At 49.2% G+C, this 16,096-nt stretch overlaps 1 protein-coding gene across 3 annotated transcripts in view; it reads right to left on the bottom strand.

Moving 5' to 3' along the window:
* Window positions 1-8,392: 8,392 nt before the first annotated feature.
* RASGEF1A (RasGEF domain family member 1A) overlaps window positions 8,393-16,096 on the bottom strand; it is a 32,484-nt gene continuing 24,780 nt past the window's right edge. For all 3 annotated transcript variants that reach the window (XM_037496700.2, XM_037496701.2, XM_054690304.1), the window contains 10 exons: window positions 14,254-14,391; window positions 13,313-13,534; window positions 12,692-12,766; window positions 12,282-12,374; window positions 11,770-11,872; window positions 11,600-11,679; window positions 10,704-10,895; window positions 9,827-9,950; window positions 9,324-9,396; window positions 8,393-9,064 (listed from right to left, as the gene is read on the bottom strand). In XM_037496700.2, coding sequence (XP_037352597.1) covers window positions 9,040-9,064; window positions 9,324-9,396; window positions 9,827-9,950; window positions 10,704-10,895; window positions 11,600-11,679; window positions 11,770-11,872; window positions 12,282-12,374; window positions 12,692-12,766; window positions 13,313-13,534; window positions 14,254-14,391 — 1,125 coding nt within the window. In that variant the 3' untranslated portion in view covers window positions 8,393-9,039. The remainder of the gene's footprint in view (window positions 9,065-9,323; window positions 9,397-9,826; window positions 9,951-10,703; window positions 10,896-11,599; window positions 11,680-11,769; window positions 11,873-12,281; window positions 12,375-12,691; window positions 12,767-13,312; window positions 13,535-14,253; window positions 14,392-16,096) is intronic.

Genomic DNA, 16,096 nt, shown 5'->3' with positions numbered 1-16,096 from the left:
TCCTGGAACATGACATACCTTTTTATGTCCATAGTATCTTTCATTAAGTTCTATTTCACACAGTGGACCTACATGTATTATTTTGAAAATATTTCCAAGATACTTTGGAAATATTTTTTAAATATTTCCAAAAATATTTTCATTTTTTATGCCACTGTAACTTCTTTTTACTTATTTTTATTGTCTGTTGCTTGTGTTTAGAAATCGAAATGATTTTTGTGTGTTCATTTTTGTGTTCCACAACCTTAGCAAAACCTCTTAATGCACTTCTTTCCTTTGCACATTTTGTTTATACAATCACATAACTGAGTGATGAAAGTTTTCTTTCTCAATTTTTACATACTGAATTTGTCTTGCCTTATTGTGCTTATTAGTATTTATCTTGTAATGTTATCTGGAAGTGATAATAGTGGGCTTCCTGCTCAAATTTCTGGTCTCAAGGGAAACACTCTTTGTGTTTCATCACTAAGTATGGTATTTGCTTGAGGTGTTTTTTAAATGCTCTTTATCAAGTTAACAGCTCCCTTCCTGTTAATACTTGGCAAGCTTTTGTCATGCTTGAGAGTATTTATCAAGTACTCTTACTATACCTGTTAAAATGATCATACAATTGTTTCCCCATCTTTAACATGCTTAATTGATCAATTGAGTTAATTGATTCTCTGAAGTACCCTGGCTTTCTGAGGTAATGATGTGTTATTATTATACATTCTGGATTTGGTTTGCATACATGCACACATTCATTTACCTATGCATATGTATTCATGTGTGTGTTTGGATATGTATATATTTCAGGTATTTTTCAACTACTTTTCTATCACGTCTTCTTTGGGCTTTCCTACTGAGGTTATTGAACTTAAAAAATAAGTTACAGGTGTTCTCTCCTATTGTATTTCTAGAAAAGTTTTGTAAGACTGGAATTATTTCTTCCTTGAATATTCACAGAACCACCTGAAAGCCTCCTAGGCATGAGCTTTTTAAATAGGTGTACTTCTTACATTGGTTCAGCTTAATTAATGATTGTATAACTTCAATTTTTTTATTTTTTTCTAGAGTCTAATTGAATTGTTTTAGGTAAGTTGCCATTTTCTTAGAATTTATACTGATAAATTTGAAAGTTTTAAAAGTTTCGTACAATATTCTCATATCTGGGGGCCTCCCTGGTGGCCCAGGTGGTTGAGCGCAGCGCTGTGAAGCTGTCTGCAGCCTCTGCAGTGCCGGTTCAATCCCCCCTGGCCTCAGAGCAACCCACATGGCGAGCAGACCTCTCCTGTCTCACCCACTGCTCCCCTCAGCAGTGTATTTCAGTCAGTCTGCTGTTCTGTTCCCTGCTCTGTCTCTGGTGAATCCTCTCACCCTCCCACGCATCTGGCCTGTACCCGGCTCTTGTATAAATAAATCTTTTTTTAAAAAAAATCCTCTTATCTGTATAAAGATACAGTTTATGATAGCCTGTTTCATTCTTATTTATATGTTTTATTTTTTCTTGATTAGCTTTGCTAGAAAGTGGCAATTTTTTTTTTTTTAAGATTTATTTATTTATTTATACAAGCACTGGGTAGAGTCAGAAGCACGGGAGGGTGAGAGAATTCACCAGAGCCAGAGCAGGGAGCAGAGCAGGCAGAAGGACCGAAGCACACTGCTGAGGGGAGCAGCTGGCGGCAGGAGAGGTCTGCGTGCCATGGGGGACCCTCCTCCGGTGGCCGGGGAGCAGCCGGGGATCGAACCGGCGCTGCAGAGGCCACGGGCAGCTTCGCAACCCAGCGCTCAACCACTGCGCCACTGGGGAGGCCCTACGAAAGTGGCAATTTTTTAAATTCCTTTCAAATCTTGACCCCTACCAGCCACATAAAAGATTCTGTCACTTCCCATACCCTCCAGCACAGTGTTTTTTATGTAGACTCTTTTATTTCTTTCGGGTATATATGCAGTTATCTCATTTTGGTTTTAGTTTAGTTTATCTTTGGAAAATGTTGTACCGAGGTATCTTTTCATAGGCTTATTGCCCATTTGATGTCTTGTGAAATGCTTGTAAAAGTTTTTGCTGCTTTTAATTGATGTTTATCTTTTTTTAATTGACTTGTAGGAATTACTTTTATATTCTGGATGTGAGTCTTTTGTCAATTTTGTATATTGAAACATCTTCTCAGCAGGGGACTTTTCCTCTTCCTCACTCTCAGTGTTACTATTAATAAAATTCTGGGCCACACATAATTCTGGGCCACTCTGGTGGTACAAAGGGTTAAGTCTCAGCACTATCAAGCTATCCGAGGCCACTGCAGCACCAGTTGGATCCCCAGCCTGGGAGCTGACCCACATGGCACTGCAGACCTCTCCTGTCTCTCCTGCTGCTCCCCTCAGTAGTGTATTTCAGTCAATCCCCCTGTTCTGCTCCCCACTCCATCTCAGATAAAATCTCTCCCCCACACATACCTCTGGCCTACACCCCAGCTCTTGTATGCATAAATAAAACACACCTTTTTAAAAAAAATAAACTACTTAATTTTCTAAATTTAATTTTGGGGTTATGTTTTTACTCCTCCCTACGTGAATATGCTCTACTCACCCTCCACCCAACTACCCGCACCAGCACCCCATCTACCCGACCCCCCCTGTCCTTTTCTCCCTTCATCCTATTCTCGTTGATAACCAGTCTTTCACTAGGTCCAAGGTTTATTCCTGCTGTATTTTGCCTGTGTTTTTTTCTTGGTTGTTCATATTCCACAGATAAATAAAATCATCCACTATCTTCTTTCACTTTCTGACTTATTTTAGCTAACATCATCACCTCGAGGTCCATCCATCTTGTCCCAAAAGATATTATTTTATCTTTTTTAATTATCTGTGTAGTACTCCATTGAGTATATATTCCAAAATTTCTTTATCCATTTGTCTGTGGATGGGCATTTAGATGGGGTATGTGACTTGGAAATTGTGAACAGAAATCACGAGCATAGGACTGCAAAAATTTTTTCATATTAGAGTTTTCATATTTGGAGGTTAAATATCCATCAGAGGTATTTGCTGGATCACATGGGCTTTCCATTTTTATTTTAAGAAATCTCCATACTGTTTTCCACAGAAGCTACACCAACTCGCATTCCCACCAACAGTGGATGAGTTCCTTTTTCTGCATATCCTCACCATCTTTTATTGTTTCCATTCTTTTTGACAATATGACCATTCTTTCAGGGGTGAAATGATATCTCATTGTGTTTTGTTTTTTTTTTAAAGATTTATTTATTTATTTATACATGCACTGGGTACAGTCAGAAGCGCAGGAGGGTGAGAGAATTCACCAGAGCCAGAGCGGGGAGCAGAGCAGGCAGAAGGACCGAAGTACACTGCTGAGGGGAGCAGCGTGCGGCAGGAGAGGTCTGTCACACCATGTGGGACCCTCGCCGGTGGCCAGGAATCGAACCGGCACTGCAGAGGCTGCGGACAGCTTCGCAGTCCAGCGCTCAACCACTGCGCCACCAGGGAGGCTCTCATTGTGGTTTTGATTTACATTTCCCTTGTAATAAGTGAAGTTGAACAATTTTTCATGTCTGTAAGCTATCTGAATGGCTCCTTTAAAAAATTTTCTATTTGGGACTTGCGCCCATTTTTTAATTGGATTGTCTTTATTTATTGTTGGATTGTGTAAGTAATTTGTATATTTTGGAAATTAACCCCTTGTCAGATGTGTGATGTGCAAATATATTTTTCCCATTGCTTTTTATTTTTGTGATGGCTTCTTTTGAAGAACAAAAGCTTGTTTACTTTTGCTTTTGTTTCCCTCACCATTGGAGTTGAGTGACCAAACACATCTTTGTGGTAGGTGTCAGGTGGATCCCCTATGTTTTCTTTCAAATAGTTTATGGTTTCAGTTGTTATATCCAGATCTTTAATCCAATTTTTGTGTAAGGAGTTAAGCATGGATGTAGTTTTGTTAATTATTTTCCTGTGGCTATCTCTGTTTCCCATCACCATTTGTTAAAGAGGCTGTCTTCACTGGAATGGCTGTGGCTTCTTTGTCAAAGATTAACTGTCCATTATTTGTGTGATTTTATCTCTGGACTTTCTGTTCTATTCATCTAAGTTTGTTTTTGTTCCAATATCATACTGTTTTGATTATTGTTGTTGTGTAATAGTTTGAAGTCAGGAAGTGTGTCTTCACTATTCAGGACAATTTGTGGTCCTATATAAATTTTATAGTTGCCCAATTACCTTGAAAAATATAAAGGGTACAAAAACAGAGGGCCTGTCAGATGAAGACTTTAAAACGACTATATGGAAAATGCTAAATGAACTCCTGGAAGTTCAAAGGCAGATAGGCAGGTGTAAAATCTCATTGTCTGTAGAGTGGCTGGGGTGATATGCAAGAAAAGCCTAATTTGGGTACCTTTGTAAATTATCTTATTTGTCCATGCTTCCTGTAAGAGTTTTCTTTATCTTTGAATTTGGATAATTTAACAATGATACAGCTTGGATTAGGTCATTTTGCATTTAGAAATTCCAGTGTTCTCTCTGCTTCCTAGATATCCATACTTCATTCATTCCTTAGAAATTTGGGGAACTCTCAGTTATGATTTCTTTGAATAGGGTTTCTACCCCCTTCTCTCTCTTCACCTTCTGGAATACCCATTGTCTTTGTTTCCTCTTCTCACTGAGTCTGCTATTCCTTATAGTTTCCTTTTTTCTCCTATGTCTTATTTCTCTTTTTTTTAACTGGGTGATTTGTACATATCAGTCTTCTATTTCTGAAATTCTTTTTTCTGCCATTTTAATCCTATTTAAATCACTCTCTATATTTGTCTTCATTTTATTCATTCTTGTGTGTGTGTATGTGTGTGTGTTAATATTTTCAATCTCCTTGGTGAAGAACTGTTTTTGCTCTTGGATCTCCTTTCAAAGAATTTATACCTGCCTCTCTGCCTTTGACTAACCTTCCAGGAGTTCATGTAGCATTTTTCATATAATTTTAAAGTCTTTGTCTGATAGGCCCTCTATATTTGTACTCTTTATATTTGTTCCAGAACTTCTGTTCTCATTTTTCATTCCCATCCCATGCTCAGATGTCCCTAGCTTCCTAGGCATGTGTGTTGCCTTATTTACTTTTTTGGTGGTTAGAGAGTTAGAGGTTTAGCTTTGTTGTTTCTCTTCTTAGTTTACTGTGGTATGAGGTGGGCGCAGGAAGGGAGTCTGGAGCTTAAATTCTCAATCTCAGTTTTGTTAAGGAGTGAGGTTGGTCTGCTCTGCCTCCTCTCCCTCCACAGCAAGATTAATTTAGTGCTTCAGTTTTCCTAACTTTCCACCTTGCCTCCCTGCTGCTTGAATCTCCTGGTGAGGGGGGCGGCTAGCTCTGGTCCACAAGGCTCCCACTCTGGGACTCAGTTGGACTTAGCAGGAGGCACCCAGGTAGGGTGTACGCCCTGTTGTCTGGCTATGGTCACAGGCAGTGGCCACCACAGCTACTGTCACCTCCACTTTAGCTGTGCTGCTTCCTAGGGACCCAGATTTCAAACTCTCCCCATCTGCTTGACACTTTCCAAGGGACTAGTGAGCTCTCCTACCCTTCTCTCTGCTAATGGACCCTGGCCAGACTGGCGATTCTTTGATCTCTTACTTCTGGGATAGGGGCTGGGGGGATTGCTTTCCTTTACTATCACCAGTCACTTGAGTTCCAGTGTCCAAGGTCAAACCCATGCCCATATGTGACTGCACTTCCTTTCTGCAGAAGTTTCTCCAGGGGAAATTCACAATGCCCCGGAATGCGCCATTGTGCTTTGAATGGCCAACCCCCTACCCATTATGCCAGCCTGGGTATTTGCTCTCCCAGCCACTCTCCCCTTCACCCCCTCCCAATCCTTCATTTCAGCAGCCATCAGCCTTAGTTCAGCTTCTCTACAGCAAGGTCCTGGGACTCCATGGAGAAACTTCTGAGTCTCTTCTTGAGCAAATACTGCTGTTTTATAGTTGTTTTTAGGTGAGGTGATCCCAGCCTCTCTATTACAATGGATGGGTAGAATCCCAAAAGGTCTTAATTTTAATACTGTCCACTTTATCAATTTCCTTTATGACTGGTGATTTTGGTGTCCAAATTTAAGAAATCTTTGTTCACCCCAAAGTAAAGAAGAAATTTTCATGTTTTTTTTTTTTAAGATTATTTATGCATACAAGAACTGGGGTACAAAGCCAGAGGTGCAGGGGTGAGAGAATTCACCAGAGACAGAGTGGGGAACAGAACAGGCAGATGTATTGAAATACACTGCTGAGTAGAGCAGTGGGTTGAGACAGGAGAGGTCTGCTGCGCCATGTGGATAGCTCCCTGGCTGGGGATCAAACTGTGCTGCAGTAGTTGCAGATTGTCATAGTGCTGTGTCTTAATCCCTTGAGCCACAAGGGAGGCCCTCATGTTTTCTTTTAGATGCTATATTTCTTTCCTCTCCTATTTAGATCTGTGCTGTAACTGGAAAATTCTTTGAATATAGTGTGCAGTTAGGAGTCAAGATTCATGCTTTAGAATTTCTTTTAGTGATTGCAAGCTCCATTTTAGTTTGTAAATATCACAAATACTTTTTGAAGAATTTGATAGAATTCTCAGTTGGGAAATTTTAGTAAATTTATGTTATTAATCCACTGTCTTCCAGCAGGATTATTTCTCCTCTTAAAACAGTTGCCATTCCTTTGGAGATAATCAACTTTTTTTTAAAATATTTTATTTTATATAATTCTTACATCATTTTTCATTTTTGCACAATGCATGCATTTTCATTTTGGTTTTATTCCCCATACAATTGCACCCCCCCTTATTTTGACCCTAGTCCTTCCTCCTTTTCTCTGACTTTAAGATCTCGTCATCTCTGTTCTGTGTCAGTGTGATATGTCTGTGTAGATTTATTTTTTTTACTGACCCTGCTTAAGATTCTCTGTGTTTCTTTGTGGGGCATTATCTTTTATCAATTCTGAAAGATTCTCAGCTGTTATATATTCATGATCTCTACCTACTTCTCTCTCCTTCTTATAACTGGTAACATGTTCAACCTGTTGTATCCTCCACGTCTCTTAACCTGTTAAATATTTTCCTGTTTAATATTTTCCGTGCAGTAGCTTAGTGACATCATTTTGGATATATGAGGAAAATAGGCCTGTACAACTGTTTCTTTGATAATGTGTTGTGTAGATAAGTGTTCCTTGCTTCTCTGACGGGCACAGGCATTCCCAGCCACCTCAGCCTCCTCCCCGTGTCCCCTCCCCCGCCCCCAGCAGCAGAGCCACCTAGCCTTGCCAGCTGCATACAGAGAGCAGACACAAGCATGCAAGAGGAGCAACATGTTCTTTTATTGATGCAAGTACTTCCAGTCACACCAACAACTGACATCCTGCCTTATGGTACAGCGTTTATACTCAGAGTTCACCTCTAAATACCAAACATCATAGAGTACGTATCAAATTGGGAAAATAAAGTAGCAAACGGAGACACTGTCAGGTAAGTACTAGAACTGATGACCCAGTGAGGTACACATTGACGTAAAAGCTCCTTAACACATGTACAGAAAATGTTCTAACATTGTATTCAAATATATATTCTCAAGTTTTAAGCCTTTATCTCAAATACATAAACAAAGCAATAGGTACTATCAATATACAATATGTACTATCTAGAACTTCTGGAAAGTGCAAACACACTGTGACAATACAGTGTCAATATTCTTGCTCCACCCAGGGCTGAGGGTGATGTCAGCAGCGGATCACGGAGCCACCTCTTTCCTGAGGCCTCACCTGCTCGTCTCAAGGCTCTCCTGAGAGCTTTGGGAATTAGCAACTAACTGACCCATCCTCACCCAGGCTGCTCGGCGTCAGACGCCTGCAGAAGCCAGGCATGTGGAAACAGGGTGAGTAGTTCCAGATCTGCTCATGCAGAACGAAAGCCCACTGCCACTGTGAGAGTGCACACGTTGTCCACCTGGCTTCCGAGGGAGCAGGGCTGTGCCCGTTCTAGGCCACAGGTTCAGAAAATGGAACTTATCCTCAAGTTTGGGTGTGGAAGATACCTCTGAATGTTGGGTGGTTTTATATGAGTGGGCTCCAGCGGTTACTGGCCTGGCTAAGTTTCTGGGTCTTAGATCCACAAGGGGAGTCCCACCCAGAGGGCAGGAGGCAGGCCACTAGAGTACTGGTTTATGAGTTGCTTTCACTGTCTGCTTGGTTTCAAGAACGGCTTTCAATGTCCCCATCCTGATGCATTCTTTGTATTCTCTTTATTACAGCTAAGTGTGTCAGTTACAGCCTGGAAAAGTGAGCGTCCCACGACTGCCCCTAAAATGTAGTTGAACAACTTGCCAGACATCTTCCAACAGAAAATAAGCTGCCAGATGTCCCTGCCCCTCCCCTCCCCTACCCCATAAATCCCTGATAAAGGAAAATGAAAATGTAAACTTTGGAAAGCCCATACTCAAAGGTTCACTTCCAGCAGTATGCAACGGACCTCCTTCTGGCTGGCACCTCACTGGCCTAGGCTTTGAGGGCAGCACCGTGCGGCCCAGAGCAGAGCTTTCCCGGCACCTCCCCGGCGGCACTGGCTGGCAGCGGGCTAGAAGAGCGGAGCGGGAGACCGGCCCTCTAGTACCCTCTAAGGCACTAACCCCGACATCAGAGACACTGGCTGGAAAGGCATCCAAACAGGCAGGGCTCACGTTGATTTTGGTTGGGTATTTTTAAAATATTTTTGTAAGATGTTAATAATCAAAGGTAGAAAATAAAAATCTACATTTCATTAGAATAAGATGTTATCATGGACGCCATCTCCCATGATACTCTTCCCCTCCCTTCCCGAAAGCAGGGCCCTGCCCTGTTGTTTAAAGTAAACAAAAGAACTTCATTTGTAAGTGCCAAAGATTGATGCATGAAATAATTACCTTTTTTTTTCTTCATAAAAGTTATATACAAAATGGACCCCAACCAGTGAGGCCTCCTCATCTCAACCCATATCAATCAAGATTAAAACTCAGTTTGCGAGTGTGCTTCATCCAGCGTCTGCGGGCTGCATCCATGCCTTCAGGCTCTGTTAAGGAGAGTGGTCCTACAGGTGGACAAGCCACAAGGACGTGATCAGGCGGCTGACAAGCCCATGTCATTAGGAGAGGGTCTGGTTTCCAAGAAACCACCATCAAGGGGTGTGCACACCCCAAGGCCCCAGCCTCCCACTAACCTGCAGCCTGCACCAGGCTGCGTGGAAGCGCCCTCTGCCACCTTTCAGAGAAGCAGCTCCATCGTGCCCAACCCCAGTCCTTGCCCGCCCCTGTAGACTCAGGCAGGGGGTGTCTCTGGAGTTCTCCTACCTGAGGGTCTTCCAGCTGTCTTTTTCCATGTGGTTCTCGGGTCCTTCACTTTCAAAGGAGGCTATGAAGAGAGCTGAGAGACAGGAAGCCTCTCAGAAGCCATGTCCGCATTTGGTCAGTCTGCCTACCGCAACAGCTACCCCTTCTCAAACTCTCCCTCCTAGGAAGGAACTCCCGCACCAAGGAGACAGTGATGCCTGGGCTGGTCCACAGGTCTCTGCTATGTGGGGTTCAGGGCCTGGCACTCCTCCTTGGGGACTCTGAGGTTTCTGGCTCTGCAGCAGTGGCCCAACTCCATCCTGGCGCTCTCATGTGGCCTCCGGGCAAGAGCCTGATCTCTTTTTGTGTTTCCTTCATCTGGCATCTGCCCACCACCCACACTCATGCACGCACCCCTGTGGCTGAGCTTTCCCTGACCTGCCGCCCAGGATGATCCTGAAAGGCCCTGGGTGTGGGAGAGTCAAGCAGCGTGTGGGGGGGAGATGCTACAGAGAGTCCCTCACCTTCCTCGCTGTAGATGGGCGCCGTGAGCAAGTAACTCTGAATCTTCTTGTCCTTCTCGAACGGACACTCTACCTGTGTCCATGTCATGAAGTCATGGATCTGTCTGGAGATCTCCCAAAATTTCTGAAGAGGCAGAAGACCAACCAGATACTCATTTGTCACCTTAAGCTTGAAATCCTTCATCTGGGCCCGGTGATTGGTTCTGGTCTATCCAGAGAGAGAACGGTGGCCCCACACAGCTGACTCTGGCCACAGAAGCACTTTGTGCAGCATCTCAGCCTGCAGGTGCTCCCAGGCCACACCCAACTGACCACACCACCTAGAGCATGCCATCATCTCTGCAGCCTGTGTAGGAACCCACAGCTCCCTCCCACCCCTTACCTGTGGGAGGTGGACCCCACACAGTCCCGCTCCCCCTACGCCTCCCCAATCACCTCTGTCCTACCCGCCTGCCCTGGCCAGGTGCCCTTGCCCCCCACTCAGGATGACTTTGCGTCCATCTGGAATTCTGTTGCCTCCGGAGTCCCTTCTTGCCTAAAGCCTTCCTGACTCCCAAACTCCCCAAATGTGGGTGTGGGGGTAGGTCCTTTCCGTGTCCCTGGTAGGATCGATCAGTGCTAGGAAAATACAGATTGCCTGTGGCTCCAAGCTCTGTACGCAGATCATCCACCGAGAAGGACCTGGGCCACCCTCATACCTCCGGGTCAAACGGCACCCAGGACCCATCCTGGAGCTTTCCCTCCTAAAGGCCCTTCTGCCACAGGGCACTGCCCTGCACTGTGGTGGCACAGATTCGCTTACACTGGGGCGAGGCCTGGAGGCCTGCTCACCCTGTGCTGGGACAGCGCCACCCCCACCACTAGGGGGCTCCCTCACCTTGAAGTTAACATGCCCGCTGGGCAGGTGGTTGGTGTGGATTTTGTGCAGGAAGTAGATGTCCTTAACGAAAAGGTTGAACACAGGGATGACTATCTTCTCTCGGCTGCTGTTGGCCATCTGGGACCTCTGCGTGGCCCCCTGCAGGGCCGTGCGGTAGTTGCAGAAGTTGCTGGATGGGTCCATGTGGTGCTGTGGGTGCATGGGAGCTCGTGTGGGCAGCGCCCCTGGCACCCCTCACACCTGCTCAGGACATGCCTTTGCAGAACATGAACAACTGGTGGAGAAGGCCTGTCCCCTCTGGGCAGCCCTGGACAGAAAAGGCCTTTCCAGGAGTGAGCACCAGGGAGGCTGAGCCAAGTCCTCCAGGTTTGGTCTGAGCGCCATCAAGAACACCGTAGAGAATTCTCATCAACTTCCTTTAAAAACCTTCCTCTGTCCCAGTGCTTAGACTGACACTTCCCAAACCTGACCAGCTCCACGGGACACGTGTCTGCCCAAACAGATTCTGTGATGAAATGCATCTGAGCAAGACTGCATGTGAACTCACCTGCCAGCCTCTGGGCCATGAACCAGGACCATGGGAATCTGGCCAGGAAAAGTCCGCCAAATCTCTGCTTAACATCACCCAGTGCAGGGCTAAAGGGCTGTCTTTAGTCAAGCTCTACTATTCACTCTCTAGAACTCGAGCCAGGTGATGCCTATTCTGACTGAAGTCACAGGAGTGGAGGAGAATGCAGGCTCACCCACCTCAGAGGGCAGCCAGCGCAGCCACACCAGCCAACTTGGTGTGCCCACCACCAGAGGCACTGCAGGCAGTGGGTCCTGGGCAGGGGCAGAGCAAGATGGGAGACCCAGCCCTCCCCAGCCCACACGGGACGAGGCTGGGTACCTACCTCCAAGACGTCAAACTTGGCCGTCTTGACCTTGGACCACGTTTTCTTCAGCCGCGCCACAGGACTGAGGTTCATGCCAGCTGCAGGGGATGGGGACAGCAGGGAGAGTCAGGCAGGGGGAGGTGGGTCAGGCAGAAGCTGGGGGCCAGCTCTGGGGCCTGGACACTCACAAATGATAGCCATCATGGAGTTGAAGTTCCCGATGTTGAAACACTCCCGGGCCACGTCAATGAAGAACTCCAGCATGCGGGTCCGGTGCTTCTTCTTCACCACCTGGAGGCAGCCCGATGGCCTCAGCATGAGCCCCCGCCCCCAGTTACGGAAGGGTGGTCTGGACAGAAGCCACCCCGGGGCCCGGAGAGCTGCCTGACTGGGGCAGGGAGATGCCCATGAGTTACAAAGGCAGGAACCATAGGCGTGCACTGCCCGCGCTGGGTGGCGCAGGATGTGGGGATGAAGGGGACCCCCAGTGCTGGGCACAGGGTAGACCCCACAGATGGGGTACCTGCTATAACTCAAAACATCACTGTTGATGTTTGTGGGGGGGACCTTGGTTGGCACCTCCGAGGCCCTGGCAATAGAGGCTTCCTTCCTGTCTACACTTTCAGACCTGGATCACCTGAGGGAGACAGGATCAGAGCCTCAGATCACACCCCTTGTGTGTCCACACACTCAGGCTTACCCGGCACACCTCGGTGGCCACCAGCATGCTAAGGCAATTGAACCAGTTGTCGTAGGCCTCCAGGCTATAGGTCTTGGTCAAGTCCCCTCGGCACTGTGGGAATACAGCAGGTCACAGGGAGCCCCAGCCCCAGCCCGAGATGAAGAGTAAGAGCTGCAGTCAGCGGAGGAAGCCATGAAAGCGATGGGGGGATGGGAGTGGCCCAACCGGCCCCCCTCCCTGCACGCCCCACCCTGTGGCTGTCCGCGGAGCGCCTGTGCTGACGCCAGGAGGTCAGACCCACTTCCACCAGGCAGTAGGGTTAACTCCAGAGGCACTCAGGTCTGCTGGGTGAGGCCCCCACCCACCCTGCACAGGGGCAGGTGCCCGGTCTGCCCTAAGGCCACCCAGAGTACGAAGCAGCCCCTCACCCTGTGCTTGTCCCGCGAGTCCATGTGGCTGACGATGTGCATCAGGTCCTCGGGGTGAATGCTGCCCACCCGCTCCTGGGACAGGGAAGATAGCACAGGAAGGGTGATACGCCTGCAGGCAGGGCTGGTCCCACACTCATGCACAGTCCCTCCCTGGTCACAGCACCCAGCCACTGGGCAGGCCCTGCACAGGCCCCCTCAGTGTACCCGATAAGGCCTCTGGGAGGAGAGGGGGAAGAGCTGTGTGGCAGTGAGGCAAAAGCCTTGGGGCAGTGGCCACCGTGCACAGGGGACCTTACCAGCCCAGGGCACAGGAGAGAGGAGGTGACAGGGCAGGGGAGCTAGTTCTCTCTCTCGGAGCCCTTCACCTCCTCCCAGGCTAGTCCTCCATCCTGGGGATTCTCCTCACCCCAACCCCTCTGATTCCTAGGAAATCAGAGCACAGAAGACCCCACAGCTCAGGCAGACACGGCCAGAGACAGTAGTCAGGCCTGGCAAGCAGACTTCTGCTGACACCTCCATCTGACCAGCAAGAGAAAGACGCTGGGGGTCCCGGATCCCTGGGTAAGCAATGGTCGGTGTACCCCAGCTCCGCTTGGGCAGGGCACATGCAGCACTGACCAGCTCGATATGAGTCAGCTGCTGGGCCAGCACCAGGGGGTCACAGCACACGCCCAGGATGTCCTTCTGAGCAGCCGGCGGCTTGGCCTTGAGAACAGGCCCTTTGTCCACGGCCGGCGAGCGAAGCTTCTCCCGTAGCTCTTGAAGCTGATTCCGGGCAGCCAGGGACAGCAGCAGGCTCTGCGTCATTTGGGCAATGGCCTTCTTCACTGTGCCGTTCTCCTGTGGGGGTCAGGGGGTGAGGGAGGTGGGGCATGGACTGCTAGCCAGACCACCACTTCTCTGGAGGCCCCACTTCATCTTCAGGGACAAGCCTGACTTTGAGCCCACATCCTCTCCCCAAACCTGCCATGAGCACCTGGGCCCTGGATGGCAGCAGGACATCTAAGGGTCCTGGAGAAGATGTCAGGGAAGGGAGCTAAAGCTGGGCAGGGCCAGGCTGGGCACCTAGGTATGAAAAGCATGCCTTTGTGGCCAGTATCTGCTTCCCCTTCCTGCAGGGGAGAGCAGGGAGGGCCTCCCGGGGCCAGGAACCTTCACCTCCTGTGTGGGGGAAGCCATTCCTCCCTCCCCTCCACAAAACTCCCCCTGGTCTTTCTGAACCTTCTGGGCAGCTGAGATGCTGAGCACGCCACTGTGGAGGCCCAGCCAGCCAGGCTCCCTCCCACCTACTCTCTTGAAGCCAAGAGCGAGCTGGGAGCCAGGAAAGGCCACATATACCTTCTGTCTAGTGCCCTCCCCACCACCAAAGCCCAGGAGAAGGGGGGGCCTGGACTCCTTCCACTGCCCCATGCCTCCTGCACAGAGAAGGTGCCCACAGGCCAGTCCTCATCGGGGAGTGACAGGGAAAGGAGTCAGAGTGTCCCTAAAGACTCACCTCGTGTGAGAGTAACCCCCCTGACCCCCCCACACACACCTGCCAGGAGCCAGAAAGGCCTCACCTCGTCACACTGTGTGACCCGGTGGGTGATGGCCTTCAATTCAGCCATGGCCTTCTCATCCTGGAAGTCACAGGGGAAGGCCTCTGTCCACTCCTTCAGCAGCTGCACGATCTTGGCTGAGAAGGACTTTAGCTTGGCCTGGGGTGGCAGGGGAGAGAGTGAGATCCACCCCTCCAGAGTGGACAACAGGGTGAGAAGCAGTACAACCCCCCCATCCCCCACCCAGGTCGGCAGCATCCCCCCAGGACCTGCACCCCCACCCTGTGCTGGACAGTGGCCCTCACCATGTCCACCTGCAGTTTTGTTCCACCCGCTTTGTTTCATATTCCCGTTAAATTGGCTCTCATTTTTAACCCCCCTCCATTACCACCATGACAAAGAAAACTAGTTTCATTTGTTGTAATGAGAAGGAGCCCAAAAAAGGGCAGAGTGAAAACCAAGCAAAATTAATGGTTTACAAGAGACTCTTGCTCTTGCCTGGTACTTTTTGGTTAAAAGAAAGTTGGCAAGTGCTGGGAAGGGGCCCCCTCCCACGGTGGCATCACTAAAGGTGGTCTGGGCACCCGGACGTGGCCCCCATCTACAGGCTCCCAAGTCTGGGGAGGGGAGAAGGCACCGGCTGCAGCATCCCAGTCTGTCCTCCATGCCCAGCCCCCCACTCTCCCACCAAATGCCTTCTATGGCCATGGGCTCTTCCTCGACCTGATTAGCTGTCTTCCCACCTGCACCTGTACAACTGGATCATTCTGGTAACTGGTGGGCCCAACTCCCCCTCCCTGCATCCTTCTGTGCTACCTCCAGCCTGCAGGATTACACACACCCCCCAAACCCCCAGCAGATCCCCCCGTTGTAGCTTCCTCAACCTTGCGGAGCCTCCACCCAGCCCTTCCCCTGGCCCCCAGCAGCCAGGCGTCCCAGCATTGTCCCAGCGGGCATTGCTGACATTCCCTCAATGACCACAGGGTCCACCCTCAGCTGCAGCTCCAGCCCCACATTTCCTCCCATGGGAATGTCCCACTGTGCCTGTCACTCCAGACATGCTGGCGGGCTCCCCTCAAGCTCTCCTCCAGCTTCTAGTCTCCATGCTGGCCTCAGCCTAGTCTCACTCCCTCCCCACCCGGCCCTGGTTATTTCCACCCATCCCCTCAGGAGCCATTCCTGAGCCCGGCTGGGCCAGGGCCTGTCTCTACCCCTGCCCAGCAGCACCATGAGACAGGTTCCCTTTGGAAAGGAGACTGAGGAGGAAGAGGCACTCTTAGGCCTTTGCTGCAAACCTGCAGAGGAGGCCTGGGCTAGTGACGGGAAGATCATCAGTAAAAGGGAACAGACTGTGCTCAGCCGAAGCCCAGACTAGGCCGGCCAGTGAGCCACCACCCCATCTTCAGCGCCATGCCCTGGACTTCTACAGGCCTCACCCAAGCCCCTGCCTAGCTGTGGCTTGACCCTTCTGACAGCCTAAAGACTGGCTCAACTAGAAGAAACAACCATGCTTAACAGTTCACTGAAAATCCTGTGAGCAGGCTCAGCCTGAGGATGCTGCCACCTGAGCCTCCTTAGCCGGGCAGTGACCCAGCCCCACTGGCTGTTCCCCCAGTTGCAGCGACTAAACCCTCCATGCGGAAGCCTGAGCACGGACAGGACAGCTGGAGAGCTGTCTCCTGTAGAGGGAGGGGCAGCGCCCTCCAGCTGTTACTTCCAGCATCCTGTGAGGCGTGTTCAGCTCTGCAGGCCCCTCCAGGCCCTCAGAGCCAGGCCCAGGTGTACCAGGAGGCAGACAAGCCTGGCTGGCCTGAGCTAAACCCCGTCCTGCCCGCTTCCTCTGATCATGAGCGCCAAGCAGAGA

The sequence above is a fragment of the Talpa occidentalis genome, unplaced genomic scaffold (assembly GCF_014898055.3).
Source record: "Talpa occidentalis isolate TD23 unplaced genomic scaffold, MPIMG_talOcc4v2.1 talOcc4.8, whole genome shotgun sequence".
NCBI lineage: Eukaryota > Metazoa > Chordata > Mammalia > Eulipotyphla > Talpidae > Talpa > Talpa occidentalis.
The sequence above is the reverse complement of the archived record's forward strand: the minus strand, read 5'-3'. Positions and strand labels throughout refer to the sequence as shown.